Source organism: Ischnura elegans, chromosome 2, assembly GCF_921293095.1.
Source record: "Ischnura elegans chromosome 2, ioIscEleg1.1, whole genome shotgun sequence".
NCBI lineage: Eukaryota > Metazoa > Arthropoda > Insecta > Odonata > Coenagrionidae > Ischnura > Ischnura elegans.
In genome coordinates, this window is record NC_060247.1 from 118,690,125 (window position 1) to 118,703,479 (window position 13,355).

Below are 13,355 nucleotides of genomic sequence, written 5' to 3' on the forward strand. Positions count from 1 at the left end.
AGTGGAAATAAAATGCCTTTTCTCCAGAATAGTAGCAATCAGTCACATGTAAATTTGGAAGTCGTTTTGGTTTTACTTACTGCCTTCTGTTAGTGGTAGCTCTCGTTAATTTTGAGATGAAATATTTGATGGTTTTGGAAGCTAGAAATCTGCCTTACATTCCTTAGTGTGTATTTGTAGAAAATAGATTGTTTCAAAGTATTACCTCCAAAGTGTACCACCTCACAAAGTGTTTTTTAGGCACCTAAAGTATTTAGAAGTATCAAAAATTGATTCTGAAGTAATATATACAGCATATCCCGATTATCCGGTCTAATGAAGGGGAGAGGCGGCGGGAATAATCGGAAAACACGAGTAATCCAAACTTTCAGAATTATTTCATGTAATTTTTATAATTCAAGTAAATCAAACAATTTGATATTATTGATGCACATTTTCTGCTGTTTTACATTGCTTTCCGGAATCAGTCACAGCTATCTTTTCCCGACGCGATCTTTATAGCGGCGGTAACGTGATGACACTCCGATTCCTACTGCTCCATGTAATGTCTGGTTTCCGAAAACCACGCACCCGTGTCTACGAGATTCAGAAAATTGACTTGCAAGTTGGAATGCTTCAAAACCGCTGCTCAACGGCGGACACTACACTGTCATGCTGCGTAGTTGCATCTCGTGCAAGTTGCCCGGTATGCAACTGCAGTGGGATGCGGTTCTGAGATCACTGAATGCGATCACCCACCATGATGTTTAGATAAGATGTACACAGAGCTTCCGTGAATAGAATAGGTGTGCATCAGCGGTTATTGGAAACCAGGACTTTTGGCAATTTGTGTACGCAGGCAAGTGCCAGGCTATGACTCATGCTATCTCTCCTTCCGCTTCCCCCGCTGTCTTCACTTCTACTATTCCCTTCCTCTCCATTTTGACCTTGACTAGTCACAGCGTAAATTCGTCCGTGTGTGATGAAATTTCTGGTTCCTCTGGGCCATATTCAACCAAATGCGAGACCACGGCAATAATTGCAAATTTTCGGTGTGCAATATGCAATAGGGTGGTTTCCTATTTTTTTTTTTATTACCTAAATCGAAAGATTATTACTTCTGGAATACGTATTTCACGCTTTTAGATTTTTAAATGACTATATGTATTTTTCGCTATTAAATGAAAAGTGAAAATTTTCAAGCACGCGAATACGCGACGGCTAAGTATGAATGCTGGGAAAACCCCGTGTGACGTCATCCTGGTTCCCGCTACCGCCGAGTGAGGTGACCTTGGGGTGAGGGTATGTGCTTCGCTGCTATGCAAGCTGCTAGCTGGTAGCGCTTGGCTTAAATAAGGATTATTAATACCCTATCAAACGAAGGAAACTTTCTGACCATAGGCAATTTTAATAGGTGATTATTAAGAAATGTTTCCCTGAGCTCTGTGCCACATGCATGCATTGGTAATCTCAGACGATGTAAAACTCCTGACTACCCGTAAAGAATCTGGGTCCCTGTGACGTCACGTGGAGTGGCATCGCCTAGTCGCCAATCTGTCCTTTTTCAAATGAGGTTAAAATTGACCATTAACATACATCTAAACTGGGATTTTCTAAAACCAAATAATTTGTATGTTATGAATACACTAATGGTGGGTAACAAATAGCAATCAATCCCTTTCGCTTTCTTTGATGAAGGAAACTACCCTATTATAGATCGTAGACAACATTTCTTTTAATTAGCGATTGGTTAACCATTAAAGAATCTTCTAAAATTGATCAAGAGTTTTTTCCTGCCGCTGATTGTGATCTGTATTTAAAAGCAGACGTCCAAGTAAACTTGAAACATCCCTTGACAAAAAGTAAATAATATAATTCCCTTTACAAAGGGGATTCTAATGGAAATAATATGACTGGTTGTAGCCTTGTTTTAAAATGCAAATGTCCTGATGCTTTTACGGCTGGTTGATTCTATATGAAGATCACGGAAAACATCAAAGAAGTGTTAAACTCTTGCACTAATAAGCTGCGACATGGATAAACTGCAGCCGGATAATCAGGAGTCTGTGGCACATCCAAATGGTAGCCTGAGAGAAAATTGCTATGCTACATTAAATTTAATGACATTTCCGTTCTTCGTTCTTCATGTTAGTTTTCCTGAAGCAAACAAAGTTTTTTTGTAGCTTTATGTATGCATCATGAGATGGCTAAAGTTGATCCGTGATCCTGAGGGTCTGGGTTCACATTGTGGCAATGATGTCAGTTTTGGTAGGTATCCAGATCCTCTAGGATGCTGTAAGGAAAGAAAATCAAGGTCAGTACTCCATCCAATCAGATGAGGCGCTTCACTCTTGTCTTAGGTGTACATTTATGTAAGAGCAAACTAGTTCATACTGAAGTACATATATTCGTGTAAAAGTTAATCCTCTTTTTAAATATGTTGTGGAAAATCTATCAGGAAACCTCGAAAAAATTAAAATTGCTAATGAAATAGAATATTTTTGGGTGAAGTATTATTAGTAGAGACATGCAAAAGGTGGCATTGTTGTATTAAAGTCAAAAGTGGTACATATATTATAATGGCAAAATAATGGATGTTAATTATGTGCTATCCTTATAGTAGGCCCACCTTTCAGCTCCAAGTTTCTTGTACCGTTGACTGGGATAGAGTTTAGCAAATAGGTAACCTGCACTAAGCAATTTATGCACATTATATATTATTCAGTCATTATTGAGGGGTAAGTCAGCTGGCACTGAGTTTATTTGGAATAGAAATGGGGAATAAATCCCATTGCATAAAACAAAGGAATTGCTGCATTACAAAATTTATGGAAACTGCTTTAAACACTGTTTTTAGTCTTTCCTGGAAAATGGAAGCATAGTTAATCGTGATACAATAAACACCGTTGACATTACAGGGCTGTCATTTGCAAATTTTGCATGTCCCTAATTATAAGTAAGCTTGTGGTAGCCATAATCATAAATGCACATGACAGCAATCATAAATTTTATTGTTTTACTTTTTCAAATTTCAGTAGGAATCTAGTTAGCTCTACCCTTTCCGACCAGTAATATTAAGGCTGTCTCACTGTTACCAGTGGAACTGTGACCTTAAATATATGATTTTCTTTAAATCTGGAAATTTTATTCATGTCTAGATAGCCACAAAGCGTGTTTTTCTTCTCTGATTAATTTAGAAAATGGTAGAAAATGTCAATTAATAATCATGTAGTAATGTTAAGTATTTGCTGGAAATAATTATTTGTTTGGAAAAGCATAAGTCCTTTTACCTACTGATTGTCGAAAAAAATTAATGTGTCAAGCATGGAAATGTTCATGATCGTCTACTCCACCGGTCCATGTATGCCAGATCAAGTCATTTGGTATTTGTTTGTGTGTAAGTCCTCTTAATTGCAGACATTGAAGTGCAGGAAGAAAAACCGACCAGCTTTAGAGGGATTTATAGACTGAAAATTTAAAGTTCTGTTCTGAAAAGCCTCAGAAATTAATTTTTCATCACTGTATTGATATTTTGTCTTATATATTGTAGACTTTCAGTGCATTCCACTGTGAAGAATAATAATGGTACATCTTCTTAAATGCATTACATTTAGATTTTGATGAAGCATTCTGCATGGTAATTTCAGAGGGAAATACTGTATCTCTACAGATTAAAAAAATATATCAGTTGATAAGATCAAAAAAATAGTTTAAATTATTTGTCCAACACAGTATCGTCGTGGAAATAAAAATGTATTCTTTTGATCAAATTAAACATGAGATATTGAAGGATTTATATAGAGGTTTGCTGTTAATTAAAATGTAATCTTAATCATAACTAATTTCGTAATTCCTGCCTAGTCTGATTGTTCTGATTAGGCTGGAATTATTGCTGTTCTTCTGATTTTTTTAAACTTCTTTTGTTTATGTTGTGTTCATTCAATGATTTTCTCTCAGATCTCTTGTAGTGGTTGTACTTCCCCAGTTTTTTTCTTCTAAACAAATCAAAAGTCACCCATGATTATTCGATTTTACATATAATCCATTGTTTTCTCTTTTCCTTGTTATTAATCAGTTAATTATGATTTTTTAATATTAACAGAATAATTACTCTATTATTTTTTGTTTCTTTAGTGTGTTTAATCCTATGACTATTTCAGATCTCCATTTTTGTTACTTTACTAGTTTTTCCTTCTTTTGCAATCCGAGAGAATTCTTACGAATTCCTTTCATACCTTTTTTTCATGAGATTAGACAAACATTAGTTATGAATTAAATTATTTTTAACAAATTTGTTGATATTACAAAGGATGTTACCCATTTTCTTTAACTCTCATAGTTTACTTTCTTGTTTTTTTTTGTGTTTCACAAATTGTTTGGAAAATTTGATTAAGTATTCTAGTAATTGAACATTTTTCTAATTTGAATTACTTTTTCGATTTGACATTTGTCTTTCTATTTAATTTCTTGAGTCTCTCTCAATTTTCATTTCCTGAAACTTTCCTCATTAGTATTAAACAAGTACATAATAATGAAAAACCCTTAACAGCACGCCTTTATTTTTTTATTTGTTTTATGTGTTCAAAAGGGGAGCCGTTTATCTTATTAGCCAGGAAGCACGCCTCTGTTTATCTATTTACTCATTTGTGTATTATTGCTACGCATTGTATTATCTCTGAATGCCATTATTTAATTCATGATAGCACTACTCTTTGTAGTTGAATTGCCAAAAATTACATAGGATCAAATATTACATGATTCATTTACGTGTATAATCTTTATTGCAATTGTACAAATGCCATTACTGAGGGCTCGTCTGAGCAGTTTGGAAGCATACATGAATTACATTGACGAAATATTACTAGAGGTATATTCATTTCAATTGTGGTTATTTAACTTTTTAAGGTACTTAAATTTTCATTCATCTCCTAACTTTGACATAATTGTCATCAACGTTCCTCATTATCTTTTCCCATTTAGATCAAGCTAAGCATTCAGAAAAGAAAATTCACAAGGGAATTGGAAAAATAAGAATACATTGGAGCATGCGTTGAAGCATTGCCTAGTTCAGGAATTGCCATACTCAACTCGACACTCCCGAGTAGTTTCAACTCGACTCGATACTCGACTAGAGATCTAAAAGTACTACACGCTCATCCCTAAAAATTATACATCCCTTTAGTTTATTATTATTAGAGATCCTTAACTCTGTGTTAAGTCACTCGTTTCCTAAAGCATACCACTTCCTTAATTTTGACAAAAGTCTTTTTAACAGTGAGTAGTTGCATAGTAAATAAAGGATGTCTCCTAGCAGAATGGTTCTTAGAAGATTCATTATTCTTAATTAAAGTCATTCCAGTAAATTAGTTCCAGACATGATCAGTGGACTGTTATGCTATATTCATCGTTAAAGTAGGTATTTTTCTAGTATATGTGTAAATCAATAGCTAGATTCCAATTAAGCTGAAGTCTTCCTTTTATGTATTCTTGATGTTTTTTTTGTTGGATACTCAATTGATGAATCATGTGTTTTCATTGCTTTTAATGTTGTTAGTTTTGTCTTTAACAATCCCTTTTCTCTGAAAAAAAACTAATGGAAGTTTTTTTAGAGGAAAAAATCCATAGACACTTTGAAATATGTTTAATTTCCTAAGTAGACTGTTAAGATAAGCTCTTTTTTCTGGAGCTGAAAAATCTGGAAGCTATCCACTTCATTTTTTTCTTACTTTCTGTTCTGTGTCATTGTTTCAACGTTTATTGTCTACCCATAGAGAAAGATTAACTTGTCATTTAGAAATAATTTATGCAGTTCACCTTTTCCAATTTTTAGGACTTCAGGGGTCTCTAATAAATGCCTGAGCCCTGTGTATCCTCTAAGAAATAAGAAAATCTAGTTTGTTGTAGTTAGGAAATTTGGTGTTAAATCTTTCACGGATTGACGTACCTCTTTTGTTATTTATCACTTTGAGCTGGTTTTATTTACTTCAAATAACTAATTAAGTCCAAGGATCTCCTGTATTCTCTTCCCTCTTTCCTTATCTTAATTTCTCCCATGTTTTAAAATAAATTGTAATTGCTCTTTTCCTCAATTATTGTTATGGGTGCGATGCATTTCAGCTCACTAAGCCATCAAGTACAAGTATATGAGAACGTCACATTTATGCATTTTAGGAAGAGGTGTGGAAGGATTTGGCAAGGTTGGGGGAGGGGTGGGAAACAGAAGTATGGTGGGGAGACTGTGAGTAAAGAGACAACCAGGTATTTTTTGCAGTATTGTTCCTTTTGGCTGTGTTATAATCATTACTGGATGCGTCGTATGCATTAAAATAACTGTGCAAAAGTGCAATAACGTTTTATTTTAATTTGTCAAACTTCCACGATGTCATACCTGAATCTGTGGAATTTCTCCCATGTTTCCCACGTCATACCCACTGCAGAAAAGTTTCTTCAGATTTGTGTAATGTGTTGCTGATTTTTGTTATTTTGTCAGAAATATTTAAATGTCCAGTTTTTTCTCATTTATTTCATTAAAGTGATGATCATGTTGGTACACATACAGCCATGTTCGACATATCCCAGTGTAGCTGATTGATGAGACGTTTGTGCATGTATCTTTAATGTCATATCGTTGAGTTCATAGAACCCAATTGGATTACACCAATTGTTTCAAATTCCTCGTTCAAATATGAGCTAATTTGATTTCCCATTTGAAGATATAAATTTTCTGCACCAATAATATAAAGTAACATTTATATGCTATGATTTATTCCTGTCTGCGTTGATTACAAATCATTTTTGTCAACTGATGACTTAGGGGATCTTAATTATTTTTTGCCATGCTGAAAGGGTGCCTTCCTCTTTATATGTCTAATTTTACTGGCTTTGTAAAGATTAGTGCCTTCTGATACATATTTGTCTCTCATGGTAGTAATACCCCAAATCTTGTGTATGCCATTAAAAGAAGTTTATTTGAGTGTCCATACGCTTCTTTTCATTTAAGAAAAACCTTTAATGTGTGTACCAAAGTATAATTACTGTGCCTAAGTGTCAGTTGTTCATTTTATAATAGTTGGAATTCTCTGCTTCCCCTGTGACCATTATGTATTCTTTGGTTGTCATTAAGTAGATATTTTCTGTGTTAACTTGTTTGTTGTACGAGATTATCTATCTTTTCCATTGTCTGTAAGATTAAATGGGCTCAGTAAAGTATTTTTCCCCTCTGTCTTCTTATCATTGTGATTGATAAACAAAATATTATTAAGCTGAAAGCTACATGTATTGATTCCTTCTCTATTATCTGATATCGGTTTTTCTATGAAAATGTAACATAATTAGTTTAACTGGCCATTTTTGCTGTCTTTTATTCCCATACTGGATCTGATTTGTTCTTTTGCTTCTGTAGGGTCCCATGAAACTGAACCTGAATCAAAGGCTGATTTGAAGAAAAGTGAAGAGGCTCGCAAGGAAGGTGGGATATGTTATCTATTATCCTAGTTAATACTTGAAATTATGTATGTCAACATTTGTGATTTTCATCTTCATTAAAATATTATTTCAGTGTTGGTATTTACCCCAGCTACATGTAGCTATAGGTTTCTGTAAAAGTATATGTTTAAAATGAATGGGAATTCCAATGCTCTTAAATTCCTTAGCTAAGAATGTTACTTCTATGAAGCTTGTGAGTAATAATCATTCTTTCAGGTCAGTATAATTTAAAGGAAATTTTCCTGTTCAGTGTGTTGAATTTGTGAGAAATTGGGTCTGTCACGGGTATTATTTTTTTAATTCACAGCAATAAAAAAGGAGCAGAAAGAACAAAAGCTTACTCTCATAAAGCAGCGTGAAGAATATTTTAAGAAATCTGGTGTTTTGATGCGGGAGTTGGAGCTGTTGCGTGAACAAAAGGAGGAGTTGCTGGAAGAGAAGTCTTGTGACAATGACCGAATATTGAAAGAAAATGGAAAACTTCAGGTCTGTGTCCCATGCCTTTTCATTTCTTGTCACATCTAATAATTTCTAAATGGTAAATGTGTCATGCTCATGCCTTCATGTAAAGGCTATGATGTACATAACTCACTCACAAGGGGAGACCACGTACCTTGCTCCGCCTTTTTCAATGCCGTATTTTTTATGGCCTTCGGAATGGTGAACACATCCCTGAACTAGTAGTGGTTCCGTTGAATGGGCCTTAGTTTGGCTGTAATTAATTAATTTTCATGCGGTACTTTTCACAACCCGCATATAGTGTTATGATATCGCACCCGTCCTCATAAGGGTCAGGTGGGGTAGTGGTTAGCGTTTATGGCTACCACCCGGGGGGCCAGGGTTCAAGTCTCCGTGATGGCTTTATATTTTCTTGTCTTCATTGTGATCACACGGCGTCAACTTTTTCATTAATTTTAATTGCGACAAGCATAGACATAAGACTATTTTTTTATCACCATTATGACGTTTAGGTATTTAAGCAGTGTCATTTTCAACGCGGAGAAGTGATGGCTCCACTTTCTACCTAAAAACATAACGAAAGATTAACGGGGGGCTAAAGCAGTGGCTTTTTTTTTGGAAGAAATGACATTTGTTGGTGCATACCTTGTTATTATATTGGAAGGGCTACGGAAGATTTTGAGAAGCGGCGAGCACAAGACACATTTGGTGTAATTGTTGCTTTTAACCCTCTAGCGGGCGCGACTGTTATTTCTTCACAACCGGGCGAATGGCGTACTTTTCCCATGTTATGTGCATATATGATAATACTCGATTTTTGTTAAAATTAATCTTTATTAGTAGAAATTAGTATAATCTTGTACATTTATAGGTGATACAGATATATAGGTACAGAGGTGGTATACGGCCGGTCGCCCGGCGTAATGAATACGCCACGTGTGACGGGTTCCTCTTGCTGATCTAAAAAAAATTAGCTACAATACCTCGAACATTGAAAACTCGCAATATAGACAGTCAAAGTACATTGTAGGAATACACGAGACCATTCTAGCCCAGAATGTACGTACGATGTTGAAATCCTTGGCTTTCGAAGATTGACGTATTTTATACGCCAGCACGTCCGGTCCAGGGTCATAAACTTTTATTTCATCCTATTTATTAATGAAAATTATATTTCGGAATGGTTCTTTTAGCACATAGGTACTGTGTAAGTAAACTCCCTTTGGAGTAAAGTGAATTACAAGTGTTCGAGAGATATGGCATTTTATATTCGTTTTGTGTTCTTATTAATTATGTCTGTACGCATGTTGTTGGTCGCCGCGAGCCTATAATGCCATGTGCTCTTGCAAGAGTGGTTTCCATTTTTAATGTGGAAGTTGATCAGTATAAGCAATGAAGAAATTAACAATTTGGCGCACACCAACCATTGCTTGTGTAGTCGTCGTATCTCCGTGTTTGAAATGACACTGCTTAAATACCTAAACGTCATTATGGTAATAAAAAATAGTCTTATGTCTATGCTTGTCGCAATTAAAATTAATGAAAAAGTTGACGACGTGTGATCACAATGAAGACAAGAAAATATAAAGCCATCACGGAGCCTTGAACCCTGGCCCCCCGGGTGGTGGCCATAAACGCTAACCACTACCCCACCTGACCCTTCTGAGGACGGGTGCGATATCATAACACTATATACGGGTTGTGAAAAGTACCGCATGAAAATTAATTAATTACAGCCAAACTAAGGCCCATTCAACGGAACCACTACTAGTTCAGGGATGTGTTCACCATTCCGAAGGCCATAAAAAATACGGCATTGAAAAAGGCGGAGCAAGGTACGTGGTCTCCCCTTGTCAGTGACTCAGCCCAAAGATTGGTTTGGAAGTACATTGTATATGGACAGTGATAATAACCCCTGATGAAATTTACAGACGAAATGCATGAATCCAATGATACTATTGTACATGATCATCATTAGCCAACAATTCGGAGATTGAGTTGATGCAGCTCTCCATTCTACTCTTCAATGTGCTAGCCTTTTTGTAGCGATGTATTTTTTTCTCTTTTAAGCCTTTTATAACCGTTTCCTATGCAATTCATTTGGGGCTGTCCCTTACCCTACTTTCCGTCCACCTGTCCATCTCTGATTGTTGTCGTCAGGCCATCATGCCTCATAATGTGGCCAACTAATTTGTCCTGTGTTCTTCTCAGGGATTTGAGAAGAATTCTCTTTTCTTCCCCTATTCGTAGCACTTCCTCATTACTTACGTGGTCAATCTATTTTATCTTTATCATTCTTCAGTAGCACCACATTTCGAATGCTTCCACTCATTACTTCTCTGCTGCTGTTAATGTTTAAGCCTCACTCCTATAGAAAAACATGCTCCATATGTAGCATCTAGTGAACTGTTTTCTAACTTCTATGCTTGTTTTTTCAGCTGTTGGTAGATTATTATTCTTGTAGAAAATTCGCCTTTGCTATTCTACTATTATTAGATTCCTTTCTTGCTTTGTCCATTGGAGGTTAACAAGCTTCTTATTGAACAAAACTCTTAACTGTACAGTTAAGCTGTTTAATAGCTCAATCACCATTTCACTTGTTAATGGCTTGGTGTGGCTGAATGAATTTTACAAAATGGTGTTGTACAAACAGGTTTCAAAAGTACTTGAACTTTTATAAATTGTCATTTAACAAAATTGAAAGTACCATCATGATCACAATGGACACCCAACAAATTCTTGAATCATACCTGCTAGGTTATTGCAAACTGAACAAAGTAGAAGTAGACTCTAATTTCCATTTAAATATAAAATATTTTAATTAACCTTCAAAACTGTAGAGAAGCAATTGATTGTGCTCACGTTGCTGTAATTTATACCTTGATAGTGCATGTCAGGTTGCCTAATTAGTTACTTAAGTCATTTATACTCTACTAAGAGACCCCCTATTACTTTTCTGCAGGGGATTTTGTGGGTTAGGACTATTCGAAGAAAAATGGCGTTGTTACGGGTTAGTTATGGTAACTTCCTGGTTGATAAATGATATGATAGCCGGTGCATTAACTGTTTAAAAGACTTGATGCCTTAGGTAGCATTCAAATGTGAGAATATTGATGGGGGCAAAGATTTTTTCAGTACTAAAATATTGGACTTCATGAAAGTTACGAAGTTCACTTAATTTTTCATCTTTGAGGAATAAATATTCGAAAAATGTTAAGATCACCCAAAATTGTGTCGGCATTTTAAATAGGGTTGATGTGTTGACATATTCTTTCATTTTATTTTGACTTGATGTTAGATATACATTCTGTGTGTGTTACATCAGATCAGTCTCTTTCACTGTGGAATTTTATGTTTACCTACTGTATCCATGTGTGTAGATTAATTTTATTAGAATCATATTTTGTTCATTTACTGCTCAGAGAGTAGAGCCTTTGTAAGCTAGCAGAATAAAGTAGTAAGGTTGAACACCTGTGACATGAAAACTTTTACATGCATGCAAACATTTTAGAATGCATTGAATAAGTGTTTTTTGTTGCTAGTTGTGAAGATGGTTATTCCACTAAAGATGATTATTCCTGTTTAAGTATGAGTACAATGGTTTATCAATGCTAATCAATGTAAGGTGAGGGCCCAAATAATTTAAAAACATGGATAATCGATAATATAATTATAAAAAATAAACCTTTTTTTGTAATATGAAAAATTCAGGATATCATTTACATTACTTTTAAATGCATTTAATTGAGGTTCATCAAACTTTCAATAGTGCAAAGCAAAAATATTGAAACTCAAAGCTTCAATATTTTTCCTTTGCAATATTCTTTTTATTTTAAGATAAGATAATGTTTACAGTAGACTCTTGTTATTACAAAGTTCACTGGACCGAAAAACCGGAGGTTCATAATAATGAAGTTCTTATGAACGTTTCTATTAGGAATCACCGAAAGAAAAAAAGCATACTTTGTCAAAATTTCTCGTCTCTTCAATCTCCGGCACTTATAATCTTTAGAGTCAAGTGTATAATATAGGCGATTGAATTATGGGCAAGTCTTCCATGTACGAAGAAGATGCATTCAGAGACCTTGCTAGTAAGTTTATAAACATATACAAAGCGTCCAGGAGAGTTGTTATCCTGCAGAATGCAACACTGCCTCACAACCGTGCACTAGTTTACGATTGTGACTGAAGTGATCTAGCTTGCAACCTAGCCAAAGCCGAAAAAATCGCTATCCGCAGAAAGAAGTTGTGAGCGAAAAGCTGAACAGTTCCTGACTTCACACTGGATTAAATGCTTCTTTGTTCAGATTATGCCCAAAGTGCAAGTTCCTCTATGCCATGTCCTGTCGCATCGGCGAACTCCTAAGGCACCAAATTTTAAATTTTGGCTGCGCTTTAATTTTTCCAATCTTCGTATCTCTGAGAGTTCATAAATCTAATGTGCATAGGAAGAGGACTAACTGTACGTCCAATTTACGAGCATTAATGAGTAGGTGACCATTATTCCACAGGAATGAAGGTTATTATATGATGTTGCATTCATATTGAAGTATCTCCTACTGAAGAAAGAACCATAATTGACGCTCTTGGGCACAGTACGCGAGGAGAACTTAAACATGGTGCAATTATTAAAACTATTCATAGTGTATATCCACCTAAATTCCGTTGCTTGTTCGTGGAACTTCGTAATAAAGTTCATTTTGTAACTGCCGGGACCGGGACTGAGGTTATGATACGGTAATAACGAAAATTTTGTGATAACATTTCTTTTACTATAGATTGTCGGGACCAACGATTTGGCTCGTAATAGCGAGAACTTCGTAATAATGTTGTTTGTATTTACGAGAGTCTACTGTACTTACTTTAGGACTATTTAGTCGCAGCAAGCATAAATCATGGCAATTGTATCGCCATTTATAGCTGCTTATACGAAAAGGGTTGCAAAAGCAACGTAAATTAAAAGCTATGTAATGATATACAGGAAGTATATATATAGGGGCAGGCACTTCGTCAGGATACATGATATAAAAAGATTAAAGGTACTTACAATGCTTTATATGCATATACAACCACCAATCACTTAATTTATCAAATCCAAACATAGAAACAAGCAAATTTTACATTTGAAACGCTTACATTAGAACATAAATACTGTTTCAGAGCACTCTTGAACGCTTCCACAGTTGAAACAATGTTACATAGAATTATTTAATGTAAGTATAATTTACTTCTTCAGCATAGTCAAATTGTACTCCTTCAACAGTTATTTTATGAAGGCGGTATGGAAAATTTTGTGTTCAGGGAGGAGAAAAAGAGCCAGGGTAATCCATAAACCAGGTCATTGGATGCGGGATAATTGATATTTTACTGTACTTTGTATTACTGATTTTTCCTTTACTTGGTGAAAGTGATCCCCAGCAGTTATTCACAGA

At 35.2% G+C, this 13,355-nt stretch overlaps 1 protein-coding gene across 2 annotated transcripts in view; it reads left to right on the plus strand.

The window, feature by feature from the left end:
• LOC124154499 (zinc finger matrin-type protein CG9776-like) overlaps positions 1-13,355 on the plus strand; it is a 33,660-nt gene that overhangs the window by 7,071 nt on the left and 13,234 nt on the right. For both annotated transcript variants that reach the window (XM_046528273.1, XM_046528274.1), the window contains 2 exons: positions 7,382-7,447; positions 7,772-7,950. In XM_046528273.1, the coding sequence (XP_046384229.1) occupies positions 7,382-7,447; positions 7,772-7,950 (245 nt within the window). The remainder of the gene's footprint in view (positions 1-7,381; positions 7,448-7,771; positions 7,951-13,355) is intronic.